Genomic DNA, 13,973 nt, shown 5'->3' with positions numbered 1-13,973 from the left:
GCACGTGCCTGTAGTCCCAGCTACTCGGGAGGCTGAGGCAGGAGAGTCACTTGAACCTGGGAGGCGGAGGGTGCAGTGAGCCAAGATCATACCACTACACTCCAGCCTGGGGGACAGAGCAAGACTCTTATCTCAAAAGAAAAAAGCCGGGTGTGGTGGCTCACACCTGTAATCCCAGCACTTTGGGAGGCTGAGGCGGAAGGATCACTTAAGATCAGGAGTTTAAGACCAGCCTGGCAAACATGGCAAAACCCTATCTCTACTAAAAATACAAAAAAAAATTAGCTGAATGTGGTGGTGCACACCTGAAATCCCAACTACTTGGGGGGCTGAGGCGCAAGAATGGCTTGAACCCGGGAGGCGGAGGTTTCGGTGAGCCAAGATTGCACCTCTGCACTCCAGCCTGGGTGACAGAGCCAATACCCTGTCTCAAAAAAAAAAAAAAAACAATCCTGAGCCCCACTCCAGATGGGATTAAGCTCTCTAAAGTTTGACCTGAGAATACTGTCTTTGTAAACTCCCCTGGGTGATACTCTGGCCCTCCTAAATCGATGAACCATTTGTCTATGCTGTACTGCCTTTCCCAGAGTCCCAGCAAATTCCTATAAGGCTGTGTACCCCCACAAGACCAGAGGGATGCTTCTGGACAAGTACTCTCTCCAGAGCACTGGAGAATCTGAGTGATGTCTTGCTAGCCCTCCCGCCAGAACAAACTTCCCAGGAACCGTACCCTTGATATTTTACCTGCTACCACTCCCTGCAGGCCGTCTGCTATAATTAGCACCACACTAAAGCAACATATGAGAGAAGGAGCTGTGATTCTCAACCAGGGTGACACAGTCTCCAAAGATCTGGCCGTCTCTACCTCCTGGGCATATCCCCTCTGCAATAACCCCACTAAATAAATGTCCCATGTTTGTTTTTTCAAGGCCAGTAACAGGGAGACCTCTCGTAAAGGTTATCTCTCTTTAGTAGGAAGTTCTTGGCCGCACTGAACCAAAGGCTGCTCCTAGTATGGTCCTAATCAGGCTAAGGGCAGAGTTGCCTGTTTCTTTGAGTAGGACCAAATCACCTTTTTTATATGTAAAAAAATAGACACAAGGTCTAGCTATGTTACCCAGGCTGGTCTCAAACTCCTGGGCTCAAGAGATACTCCTGCCTCCACCTTCCAAAGTGCTAGGATTACAGGCGTGAGTCACCATGCCTGGCCCAAATGACCTTTTGGTACCTCTTTACAGTGCTGACCTGGGCTGCTGCTGGGGGCTAAACCTCATCCTTTCATAGTGATGAGACTGTCATTGTTTGCCTATTTAAAGAGAGGGCAGTGTAATGATAAGGTTATGATTTTGTATTGTTACTTTTTTTTTTTTTTTGAGACAGAGTCTTACTCTGTCACCCAGGCTGGAGTACAGTGGCACAATCTCGGCTCATTGCAACCTCCGCCTCCCAGGTTCAAGCAATTCTTGGGCCTCAGCCTCCTGAGTAGCTGGGATTACAAGTGCACATCAACATGCGCAGCTAGTTTTTATATTTTTAGTAGAGACAGGGTTTTGCCATGTTAGCCAGGCTGGCTGTGAACTCCTGGCCTCAAGTGACCCACCTGCCTCAGCCTCCCAAAGTGCTGGAATTACAGGCGTGAGCCAAGGCGCCTCACCAGTCATTTGGGATTCTTATCTTGTCATGAATTTGTTTGAATTTCATGTTAAAATAGGCTCACCTGTAGACGTGGCATCTCACATCTATAATCCCAGCACTTTGGGAGGCCAAGGCAGGAGGATCACTTGAGGCCAGGAGTTCCAGGTTACAGTGAGCTATGATGGTGCCACTGTACTCTAGCCTGGATGACAAAGTGAGACTCTGTTTCTGAAAAAAGAATAAATTTTAAAAATAGAACCATCATGTGCACTTCAGACAGTCATTTGGGAGCCTCATTTTGCCTTAGAGCACATTTAACATACCTCCCAGTGTACATCACCTTTTTTTTTGGAGGGGGGGATGGAGTCTTGCTCTGTCGCCCAGGCTGGAGTGCAGTGGCACGATCTCGGCTCACTGCAAGCTCTGACTCCCAAGTTCACGCCATTCTCCTGCCTCAGCCTCCTGAGTAGCTGGGACTACAGCGCCCGCCACCACTCTTGGCTAATTTTTTGTATTTTTAGTAGAGACAGGGTTTCACCATGTTAGCCAGGATGATCTCGATCTCCTGACCTCATGATCCGCCCGCCTCGGCCTCCCAAAGTGCTGGGATTACAGGCGTGAGCCACCGCGCCCAGCCACACCACCTTTAAATGTAATGAGCTTGTCCTCATTCTTAATAGCTACAAATCTGGAGCTCCAAACGAAGCCCTGCTGACAGAATGCCTCTCTGCTACCTGTATGACCTTGGATAGACCCCTAACCTCTTGGCTTTCTTGAGTCTTAGGTGGTAAAAATGTGAGGGTGCTATGAATTTACATTGGGGCAGAACAAAGTCAAGAAGAGCGTGTATGTTTTCAGTCTTCTTAATTGGAATGTATTCCCTCTCCTATTGAAACCGCCATGGCAAAATTACAACTGAGACAGTGAAAGAGAGTTGATCTAACCAACTCCATCTTGCTTGTAACCTCCAAGCTGTCCTTGTTCATTCCTGACCATAGGCTGAACTAACTTTGGGAGGAACTTAGTTTATCGTTTATAGTTTAAAACAAAGAAGATAACAGCCCTTTCCCAAAAGAAACCCCCTTTTTGCCTGGGGACTAGACTGCCTTTGTAACAAAATCAGCCAAAAGATTAGAAATTATGGTTTAGGAGTCATGCAGCTAAAGGCTACAGGGTTCTTTTTTCTTTTTCTTTTTTTTTTTTTTTTTTTTTGAGATGGAGTCACTCTTGTTGCCCATGCTGGAGTGCAAAGGCGCTATCTCGACTCACTGCAACCTCCGCCTCCCGGGTTCAAACAATTCTCCTGCCTCAGCCTCCTGACTAACTGGGATTACAGGCATCCGCCACCACACCCGGCTAATTTTTGTATTTTTAGTAGAGATGGGTTTCACCATGTTGGCCAGGTTGCTCTTGAACTCTTGACCTCAGGTGATCCACCCACCTCGGCCTCCCAAAGTGCTGGGATTACAGGCGTCAGCCACTGCGCCCAGCCGAGGCTACAAGATTCTGACCATTCCCCAAATTGTTCTTGGGGATAACATCACTATATAAAACCTAAGATCATGCTCACTTCAGCAATACATATAATAAAATTGGAACTATAGAGAAGATTAGCACGGCCCCTTGTGCAAGGATGACATGCAAATCCATGAAGCGTTCCATATTTGTTAATGTTTTAATTTTTAAAAATTATATACATAGGCCAGGTGTGGTGGCTCACGCTGGTAATCTCGGAACTTTGGGAGGCCAAGGCAGGTGGATCACTTGAGGTCAGGAGTTGAAGATCAGCCTGACCAACATGGTGAAACCTCATCTCTACTAAAAATACAAACATTAGCCAGCGTGGTAGAGGGTGCCTGTAATCCCAGCTACTCAGGAGGCTGAGGCAGGAGAATCACTTGAACCTGGGAGGTGGAGGTTGCAGTGAGCCGAGATCGTGCCACTGCACTCCAGCCTGGGCAACAAAGTTGGACTGCGTCTCAAAAAAAAAAAAAAAAATATATATATATATATATGTGTGTGTATACATATATATACACATACGTGTCATATATACGTTATATATTATATATGCAACATAATATCAGTGCTTGAGATATTCTGCAGAGCCTACGCTTGATTGGCTAGGCACAGTGGCTCACACCTGTAATCCCAGCACTTTGGAAGGCCAAGGCAGGTGGATCCCTTGAGGACGGGGGAGTTTGAGAGCAGCCTGGCCAACATGACAAAACCCCGTCTCTACTAAAATTACAAAAATTAGCTGGGTGTGGTGGCGGGTGCCTGTAGTCCCAGCTCCTCAGGATGCTGAAACACGAGAATCCCTTGGGGAGCTTGCAGTGAGTCAAGATCATTGTGCCACTGCACTCCAGCCTGGGCAACAGAGTGAGACTCTGTCTCAAAAAATATAAATAAAATAAAAAAGACCTTGCACTTGATGGATCAGCTGACCATCAAGTGGTCAATCTTGTGGCTCTGGTCAATCTTGTGGCTCCCCAACCCAGGAACTGACTCGGGGCAAGAGGATACCTTCGACTACCTATGATTTTTTTTTTTTTTCTTTGAGACAGAGTCTCACTCTGTCGCGTAGGCTGAAGTGCAGTGGCACGATTTTGACTCACTGCAGTCTCTGCCTCCTGGGCTTCAGTGATTTTAGTTCTTCAGCCTCCCAAGTAGCTAGCTGGGATTACAGATGTGCACCACCATGCCCAGCTAACTTTTGTTTTTGTTGTTGTTTTTGTTTTTGAGACAGAGTCTCGTCTCACTGTCACAAGGCTGGAATGCAATGGCTGGATCTCAGCTCACTGCAACCTCCACCTCTTGGGTTCAGGATTCTTCTGCCTCAGCCTCCCAAGTAGCTGGGACTACAGGCGCATGCCACCACACCCAGCTAATTTTTGTATTTTTAGTAGAGACAGGGTTTCACCATATTGGCCAGGATGGTCTCAATCTCTTGACCTCGTGATCCGCCCACCTTGGCCTCCAAAAGTGCTGGGATTACAGGCATGAGCCACCACATCCAGCCTAATTTTTGTTTTCTCAGTAGAGACAGGATTTCGCCATGTTGGCCAGGCTTGTCAGCCTCCCAGAGTGCTGGGATTACAAGCATGAGCTGCTACGCCCAAGTCAACTCCCTATGATTTCATCTCTGACCCAACCAATCAGCTTTCCCGACTCACTGCCCACCACCCACCAAATTATCTTTAAAAACTCTGATCCCTGAATGTTTAGGGAGACTGATTTGAGTAATAATAAAACTCCAGTCTCCTGCACAGCTAGCTCTGCGTGAATTACTCTTTCTCTATTGCAATTTCCCTGTCTTGATAAATCAGCTTTGTCTAGGCAGTGGCAAAGGGAACCCGTAGGGCAGTTACACTTTGCGTGTGTCCAGATCTCACTTGTCCTTCAAGTCCAGCTGGAAGGAGCCTTCCATGATCCCTTTGTCCATCCCAATCTCTGCCTCTCCTGCTGTTGATTGTTTAGCACCAGTGCGTGGCTACCTATCTATCTCTTAGATTAATCTTGCCTCTCCAGTTCATCTCAGAATTTAGATTTCTGTTGCCCTCCTGTGGTCACTGGAACTTGCACCAGCCAACAGATGTGCCCCACAGAGTGGCTACTAGGCATTTGTAGGGAGGGCTGGATGGGAGGGCCCAAGCAGGATTCCTCTCTATCTCTGCCCTGCTCTCCTCCACAAAACCCTGAAGGCCCAAAGCCTGCCCCTTAGGTCACAGATTCCTTATGTGACTTCACTGGGTAGTGATGACCTCACAAGCTTTCACAGTTTCCATGGCAGCGTGACTACACACCTGTGTCCTAGGGAAACCTCCCTACCATTTCTCTGTGAGATACCAATCTGGTTGGTTGGCTGAGAGACAATGTCTGACCGGATCCTCTATATTCTCTCTAACATGTCCTCTGTCCCCTGGGAGGGCAGCGCAGCAGGTAGGCATACAGGGGGCATCTATACAGGAGGCGTTGCTGTACCCACAGCTTCACCTGGCTGACACGTTCCTTTTGGGCTGGCCCACCACACCTCACAGCTTTCCTAGCCTAAGTAATATCGAGGGCGTGGCCACTCAGGGACCCACAGTCTTCCTGCTCACTGCTAAGGGCAAGTGAAATGTCATCTGAGCAGGTGTTCAGACAGGTTCTCATCATTTTTTTTTTTTTTTTAATTGAAACAGGGTCTTGCTATGTTGCCGGGGCTGGTCTGAATTTTTTGTTTTGTTTTGTTTTGGTTTGGTTTGAGACAGGGTCTCTGTCGCCCAGGTTGGAGTGCACTGGCATAATCACAGCTCACTGAAACCTCAGCTTCCTGGGCTCAGGGGATTCTCCCAACTCAGTCTCGCTAGTACCTGGGACTACAGGCATGCGCCACCACACCCAGCTAATTTTTTCTATTTTTAGCAGTGACAGGGTTTCGCCATGTTGCCTAGGCTGGTCTTGAACTCCTGAGCTCAAGCGATCTGCCCACCTCAGCCTCCCAAAATGCTAGGATTACGGGCATGAGGCACTGTGCCTGGCCCACCAATTGGTATTAGATATTTTTATTTTACTCTCGCTCTGTTACCCAGGCTGGAGTGCAGTGGCATATTAGATCCTTTTTTTTTTTTTTTCTTTTTTGAGACGGAGTCTCGCTCTGTCGCCCAGGCTGGAGTGCAGTGGCCGGATCTCAGCTCACTGCAAGCTCCGCCTCCCGGGTTCACGCCATTCTCCTGCCTCAGCCTCCCGAGTAGCTGGGACTACAGGCGCCTGCCACCTCTCCCGGCTAGTTTTTTGTATTTTTTAGTAGAGACGGGGTTTCACCGTGTTAGCCACGATGGTCTCGATCTCCTGACCTCGTGATCCACCCGTCTCGGCCTCCCAAAGTGCTGGGATTACAGGCTTGAGCCACCGCGCCCAGCCTTTTTTTTTTTTTTTTTTTTGAGACAATGTCTCGCTCTGTCACCCAGGCTGGGGAGTGCAGTGGTACGATCTTAGCTCACTGCAACCTCCACCTCCCAGGTTCAAGCGATTCTCCTGCCTCAGCCTCCCAAGCAGCTGGAACTACAGGTGCCCGCCGCCACGCCTGCCTAATTTTTTGTATTTTTAGTAGAGATGGGGTTTCATCATGTTGGCCAGGCTGGTGCTCCTGGACTCAAGTGATATTCCCTCCTCAGCTTCTCAAAGTGCTGAGATTACAAGCGTGAACCACCACACCCGGCCAATAGTAGATGATTTTTTACAAAACTTGAAAATAATTTCCGAGGCCGGGCGCGGTGGCTCAAGCCTGTAATCCCAGCACTTTGGGAGGCCGAGACGGGCGGATCACGAGGTCAGGAGATCGAGACCATCCTGGCTAACACGGTGAAACCCCGTCTCTACTAAAAAATACAACAAACTAGCCGGGTGAGGTGGTGGGCGCCTGTAGTCCCGACTACTCGGGAGGCTGAGGCAGGAGAATGGCGGGAACCCGGGAGGCAGAGCTTGCAGTGAGCTGAGATCCGGCCACTGCACTCCAGCCTGGGCGATAGAGCGAGACTCCGTCTCAAAAAAAAAAAAAAAAAAAGAAAAGAATTTCCATTAAAGCCTGAGATGTGACAGACCTTAAGAAATGTATTTTTTGGAAGGGATGAGGAGTATCTCGTGGTCTCCTGCTGCTGCCACAGGCTCCACATAACTGCTTTCACAGCCAGCATCCTGTCTTAGGGGACACACAGAGGTGATAGGCCAAGGCTGTGTCTGGAATGCGAAGAAGATGAAAGGACTTCTTAGGAAGAGACGTGAGAGACGGGAGGCAACACAGTGTATAAGGTAAAAGTTACTAATTCTGGTTTTCTTTCCAGCTGCAGTGCCTGCCACTTCTCCTCCCACACCTGGGCACTACCATGTTCTCTACCGAGGGTGTGGAGAAACTCAGGTAGGCTGGCATGGGGAGACGTACTGCCTGGTTGGTGGCTATCGGGCCTATGGGGATACCCCTTTGGCCACCTCAACAAAGGCTGAAGCAGAGAAGCCAGCCCCCAGCCGTGCTCCCAAGAGACGTCAAGCTACAACAGAGTCAGATAAAGACCTCGGTTGCTCTAGCCCCAAAATTCGGCGCTTGGAGTATAGTGGCAGGAGACTGACCCCACAGAAGCTTGCTGGATGAGCCATTTGGGAGAAAGGACAAATGTTTAGCTGTCTGAGACAGCTAATGCCTCTTCTGCAGTGACCTCCCCTGCCCACCACTGCAGATAGCGCCTGAGTCATTCTACTTAAGCCTTCCTCATCCAGAAGCCCCCTTCCATGCTAACTACCCATGGGCAAGGAGCCTCAGAAACTGTGGTTTAAAATGAGAGGTTGCTTTGAATATCCCAACGCTGAAGCTGGCCTGGAAGAAAACCTGATGTTCCTCTATTCATCTCTCCAGAGTCCCTTTTTGGGCAGAAGAAAGAAAAATCTGTACTCTTGCTAGCCAAGGAGTCAACTGCAGAAAGAGGGTGCAGCATAGCCTAGCAGGGGCCTGGTCTACCAGATGGGCTTTTGCTTTGAGTTACTGCCAGCAACTACCAGCACAAACCAGGAGGGCCAGGACTTGCTGAAACTGGAAGCAGCAGCCCATGGCTAGTCACAGCAGGAGAAAGGCTCCTGCTGGGCATCTCAGGAGGTAGAAGAAAGAGACCTAGGGAGACCTGCCACCTACATCAAGAGCAATATGGAGGAAGTTGAGTAACATCCCCCCTGAAGCTCACGTGTTCCTTTATTTCCTCCCCATTATGGCCCCAGTGAGGTCCCTACTGCTCAATTTTTTAAAAAATGATCTAAAAAATTATTTTTCCATAACAGTGTTTGACTTGATCTTCTTTCTTTCTTCTTTTTTTTTTTTTTCTTTTTGATGGAGTCTTGTTCTGTCGCCCAGGCTGGAGTGTAGTGGCGCTATCTCGGCTCACTGCAAGCTCCGCCTCCCAGGTTCACACCATTCTCCTGCCTCAGCCTCCCGAGTAGCTGGGACTACAAGCGCCCACCACCATGCCCAGCTAATTTTTGTATTTTTAGTAGAGACAGGGTTTCACCGTGTTGACCAGGATGGTCTCGATCTCTAGACCTCATGATCTGCCTGCCTTGGCCTCCCAAAGTGCTGGGATTACAGGCGTGAGCCACTGCGCCTGGCCTCTTTCTTTTATTTTTCTTCTTCTTCTCCTTCTCCTTCTTCTTCTCTCTCTGTCTCTCTTTCTCTCTTTCTGTCTTTTTTTTTTTTTTTTTTTTTTTTTTTTTTTGAGATGGAGTCTTGCTCTTCGCCCAGGCTGGAGTGCAGTGGCGCAATCTCAGCTCACTGCAAGCTCCGCCTCCCGGGTTCACGCCATTCTCCTGCCTCAGCCTCCCGAGTAGCTGGGACTACAGGCGCCCGCCCCTGGGCCCGGCTAATTTTTTCTATTTTTAGTAGAGACGGGGTTTCACCATGGTCTCGATCTCCTGACCTTGTGATCCGCCCACCTTGGCCTCCCAAAGTGCTGGGATTACAGGCGTGAGCCACCACGCCCGGCCTCTCTCTTTCTGTCTTTCTTAGATGGGGTCTCGGCCCGGCACGTTGGCTCACTCCTGTAATCCCTGCACTTTGGGAGGCTGAGGCGGTGGATCACCTGAGGTCAGGAGTTCAAGACCAACCTGGCCAACACAATGAAACCCCGTCTCTTACTAAAAATACAAAAAATTGGCCGGGCACAGTGGCTCACGCCTGTAATCCCAGCACTTTGGGAGGCCGAGGCGGGCGGATCACAAGGTCAGGAGATTGAGACCATCCTGACTAACACAGTGAAACCCTATCTCTACTAAAAATACAAAAAATTAGCCTGGCATGTTGGCGGGCGCCTGTAGTGCCAGCTACTCAGGAGGCTGAGGCAGGAGAATGGCGTGAACCCGGGAGGCGGAGCTTGTAGTGAGCCGAGATAGCACCACTGCACTTCAGCCTGGGCGACAGAGCGAGACTCCATCTCAAAAAAAAAAAAAAAAAAAAAATTACCGAGCATGGTGGTGGGCCCTTGTAATCCCAGCTACTTAGGAACCTGAGGCAGGAGAATCGCTTGAACCTGGGAGGCGAAGGTTGCAGTGAGCTGAGATCGCGCCACTGCACTTCAGCCTGGGCGACGGAGTGAGACTCCATCTTATTAAAAAAAAAAAAAAGGCCGGCGCGGTGGCTCAAGCCTGTAATCCCAGCACTTTGGGAGGCCGAGACGGGTGGATTACGAGGTCAGGAGATCGAGACCATCCTGGCTAACACGGTGAAACCCCGTCTCTACTAAAAAATACAAAAAACTGGCTCAAGCCTGTAATCCCAGCACTTTGGGAGGCCGAGACGGGCGGATCACGAGGTCAGGAGATCGAGACCATCCTGGCTAACACGGTGAAACCCCGTCTCTACTAAAAAATACAAAAAACTAGCCTGGCGAGGTGGCGGGCGCCTGTAGTCCCAGCTACTCGGGAAGCTGAGGCAGGAGAATGGTCTAAACCCGGGAGGCGGAGCTTGCAGTGAGCTGAGATCCGGCCACTGCACCCCAGCCTGGGCGACAGAGCAAGACTCTGTCTCAAAAAAAAAAAAAAAAAAAAAAAAAAAAAAAAAAACTAGCCGGGCGAGGTGGCGGACGCCTGTAGTCCCAGCTACTCGGGAGGCTGAGGCAGGAGAATGGTGTGAACCCGGGAGGCGGAGCTTGCAGTGAGCTGAGATCCGGCCACTGCACTCCAGCCTGGGCGACAGAGCGAGACTCTGTCTCAAAAAAAAAAAAAAAAAAAAAAAAAGATGGGGTCTTGCCATGTTGTCCAGGCTGATGTTGAACTTCTGAGCTCAAATGACACATCTGCCTTGGCCTCCCAAATAAATAAAAATTAAAAAAAGAAACGCAGAACCTGGCCGACCACAGTGGCTCACACCTGTAATCCCAATACTTTGGGAGGCCAAGAGGGGAGAATTGCTTGAAGCCAGGAGTTCGAGATGAGCTTGGGCAACTAGTGAGATCCTGTCTCTACAAAAGTAAAAATAGGTATGGTGGTGTGCACCTGTAGTCCTAACCACTTCGGGGGGATGAGGCATGAGGATCGCTTAAAGCCAGGAGTTGAAGGCTGCAGTAAGCTATGATCACACCACTGCATTTCAGCAGTCTGGGTGACTGGTCTCAAAAAAGAAAAAAAAAAAAAAAAGCCAAAAAAATGTAGAGCCCAGTGAGTCTTTCCGTGTGTGTGTGTGTGTGTGTGTGTGTGTGTGTGTGTGTTTGAGTATTAGGAGAGAGAGGAAATGACTAAGAAGATGCTATTCAATCTATCAATCCACCCGTCCATCCATTCGTTTATTCAACAAGTATTTATTGGGCACTTTTTTTTTTTTTTTGTAGAGACGGAGTTTTCTCTCCTGTTGCCCAGGCTGGAGTGCAGTGGTGCGATCTCGGCTCACCGCAACCTCCGCCTTCTGAGTTCAAGCAATTCTCCTGCCTCAGCCTCCTGAGTAGCTGGGACTACAGAGGCATGCCACTAAGCCCAGCTAATTTTTGTATTTTTAGTAGAGGTGGGGTTTCACCATATCGGTCAAGCTGGTCTCAAACTCCTAACCTCAGGCGATCCATCCTCCTTGGCCTCAGCCTCCCAAAGTGCTGGGATTACAGACATGACCACCACACCCAGCCTATCGAGCACCTCTTACATACCAGCCACTGTGCTGGTTTCTTGAGATATATTGGTGAATGAGAAACCCCTCCCCTCAAGGCACCCACAAACAATATAATTTGTTTATAGAGACAAACAAACAATATAATGCTTTGTTGTTGCTGTTGTTTGAGATGGAGTCTCACTCTATCACCCAGGGTGGAGTGGCGCGATCTCAGCTCACTGCAAGCTCCACCTCCTGGGTTCACACCATTCTCCTGCCTCAGCCTCCCCAAACGATATAATTTTAGATAACTATAACTGCTATAAAGAAAAATGAAACTGGATAAGCGAATACAGTGATGAGGTGTGCTGTGTTATACAAGGTGGTCAGGGAAGGCTTCTCTGAGATGATGACACTGTGGCTGAGATGTGAGGGAGTCATGTGAGGAGTCAAAGGGAGAGCATTACTGGAGGAAATTTCAAGTATAATGGTAAGAATGAGACTGATCGACCAGGCGCAATAGCCTAAGCCTATAATCCCAGCACTTTGGGAGGCCAAAGTGGGAGGATTGCTTGAGCCCAGGAGTTTGAGACCAGCCTGGGGAACAAAACAAGACCCTGTCTCTACAAATTTTAAAAGTACTGTTGGCTGGGCGCGGTGGCTCAAGCCTGTAATCCCAGCACTTTGGGAGGCCGAGACGGGCGGATCACGAGGTCGGGAGATCGAGACCATCCTGGTTAACACGGTGAAACCCCGTCTCTACTAAAAAATACAAAAAACTAGCCGGGCGAGGTGGCGGGCGCCTGTAGTCCCAGCTACTCGGGAGGCTGAGGCAGGAGAATGGCGTGAACCCGGGAGGCGGAGCTTGCAGTGAGCTGAGATCCGGCCACTGCACTCCAGCCTGGGTGACAGCGCGAGACTCCGTCTCAAAAAAAAAAAAAAAAAAGTACTGTTAACTTTTATAAGGGCCATAATGGTATGGTAATTGCCATTTATTTATTTATTTTATTTTTCAGAAACAGGGTTTTATTATGTTGCCCAGGCTGGCCTCAAACTCCTGGGCTCAAGCAATCCTCCTGTTTCAGCCTCCCAAGTAGCTAGGACTACAGGAATGGCCCAGTGCATCTGGCTTGTAGTTGTCTTTAAAAAGGAGCCATTGGCGGGGCGCGGTGGCTCAAGCTTGTAATCTCAGCACTTTGGGAGGCCGAGATGGGCAGATCACGAGGTCAGAAGATCGAGACCATCCTGGCTAACACGGTGAAACCCCGTCTCTACTAAAAAAAATACAAAAAAAAAAACTAGCTGGGCGTGGTGGCGGGCACCTGTAGTCCCAGCTACTCGGGAGGCTGAGGCAGGAGAATGGCGTAAACCCGGGAGGCAGAGCTTGCAGTGAGCTGAGATCCGGCCACTGCACTCCAGCCTGGGCGACAGAGCGAGACTCCGTCTCAAAAAAAAAGGAGCCATTACCATTTATTTATTTATTTATTTAGAGACAGAGTCTCTCTCTGTCCCCCAGGCTAGGTGCAGTGGTACAATCTCAGCTCACTGCAATCTCCGCCTCCTGGGTTCAAGCAGTTCTCCTGTCTCAGACTGCCGAGTAGCTGGGACTATAGGCACCCTCCACAACACCCAGCCAATTTTTGTATTTTTAGCAGAGATGGGGTTCGCCATGTTAGTCAGGCTGGTCTCCAACTCCTGACCTCAGGTGATCCACTTCAGCCTTCCAAAGTGCTGTGATTTCAGGCATGAGCCACGCGCCCAGCCTAAAAAGAGCCCTTACCTTTTAGAGAGGCATACTTAAAAATGGATGAAATAGATGTCTATGATTTGCTTTAAAATAATCTGTAGAAAGGGGTGAGTGAGAGATCAATGAAATAAGATGGACCATCATTTGATAATCGTTGAAACTGGGTGATGGCTACATGGGAGTTAATACACTTTTCTCCCTCCTTTCTCATGTATTTGCAATTTTCCCTATAAAAAGTGTTTTGGTCTGGTCACAGTGGCTCATGCTTATAATCCCAACACTGTGGGAGGCTAAGGTGGGAGGATCGCTTGAGACCCGGAGTTTGAGACCAGCCTGGGCAACATGGTGAAATCTCGTCTTTATAAAAAAAAAAAAAAAAAAAAAAAAATTAGCTGGGTGTGGTGGCCCCACCCTGTAGTCCCTGCTACTCAGGAAGCTGAGGTGGGAGGATCACCTGAGCCCCGAAGTTTGAGGCTGCAGTGAGCCACGACGGCACCACTGCACTCCAGCCTGGGCCACAGAGCGAGATACAGTTTCAAAAAAAAAAAAAAAGTTTTGCGTTGTTGTTGTTAACTAAGCTTCTCAGATTCACCCAGATTCCGAGTCAGTGAGATCTCACATGGTCAGTTTCACAGGAGGGCAGGCTTTTTGCATAAAAACAGGAAGCTCAGAGCGCTCTGGGGCAGGGTGTGCTGTGACTTCACTGTGTTTTTGCAGAAACAGATCTGATAGCCCTCCGGGATGAGCAGACTAGGTTAAGCAAAAGAGACAGCAAGTCTGAATTTGAGGTTAAATGTGAAATCACACATGCTGCCTAGTAGATGTTTGGTCAGCACTGGCTCCTGGATCCTGGGGCCCCTACAGAGCCCACCCTCCACCCCCATGTGCTTATGCCACCACATGAGATAGCTGGAGACTTATCCAGCCACCTCACTGCATACCCCAGCAAATGGCCAGCACCGGTGGGTGATCAGGAAAGGATGCCCAGACAAACTG

At 49.1% G+C, this 13,973-nt stretch overlaps 1 protein-coding gene and 1 non-coding gene across 2 annotated transcripts; both read left to right on the top strand.

Moving 5' to 3' along the window:
* Window positions 1-3,197: 3,197 nt before the first annotated feature.
* LOC114674561 (U6 spliceosomal RNA) lies at window positions 3,198-3,303 on the top strand. The gene has a single exon (XR_003725706.2). It is a non-coding gene; the product is annotated as a U6 spliceosomal RNA (small nuclear RNA).
* Window positions 3,304-5,369: 2,066 nt separating this feature from the next.
* DPEP2NB (DPEP2 neighbor) lies at window positions 5,370-8,436 on the top strand. The gene is made up of 2 exons (XM_001097428.4): window positions 5,370-5,577; window positions 7,461-8,436. The coding sequence occupies exons 1-2, from the start codon at window positions 5,511-5,513 to the stop codon at window positions 7,763-7,765; spliced, it is 372 nt and encodes a 123-aa protein (XP_001097428.1). The 5' UTR covers window positions 5,370-5,510; the 3' UTR covers window positions 7,766-8,436.
* Window positions 8,437-13,973: the final 5,537 nt, after the last annotated feature.

This window comes from Macaca mulatta, chromosome 20 (assembly GCF_049350105.2).
Source record: "Macaca mulatta isolate MMU2019108-1 chromosome 20, T2T-MMU8v2.0, whole genome shotgun sequence".
NCBI classification, from domain to species: Eukaryota; Metazoa; Chordata; class Mammalia; order Primates; family Cercopithecidae; genus Macaca; species Macaca mulatta.
The sequence above is the reverse complement of the archived record's forward strand: the minus strand, read 5'-3'. Positions and strand labels throughout refer to the sequence as shown.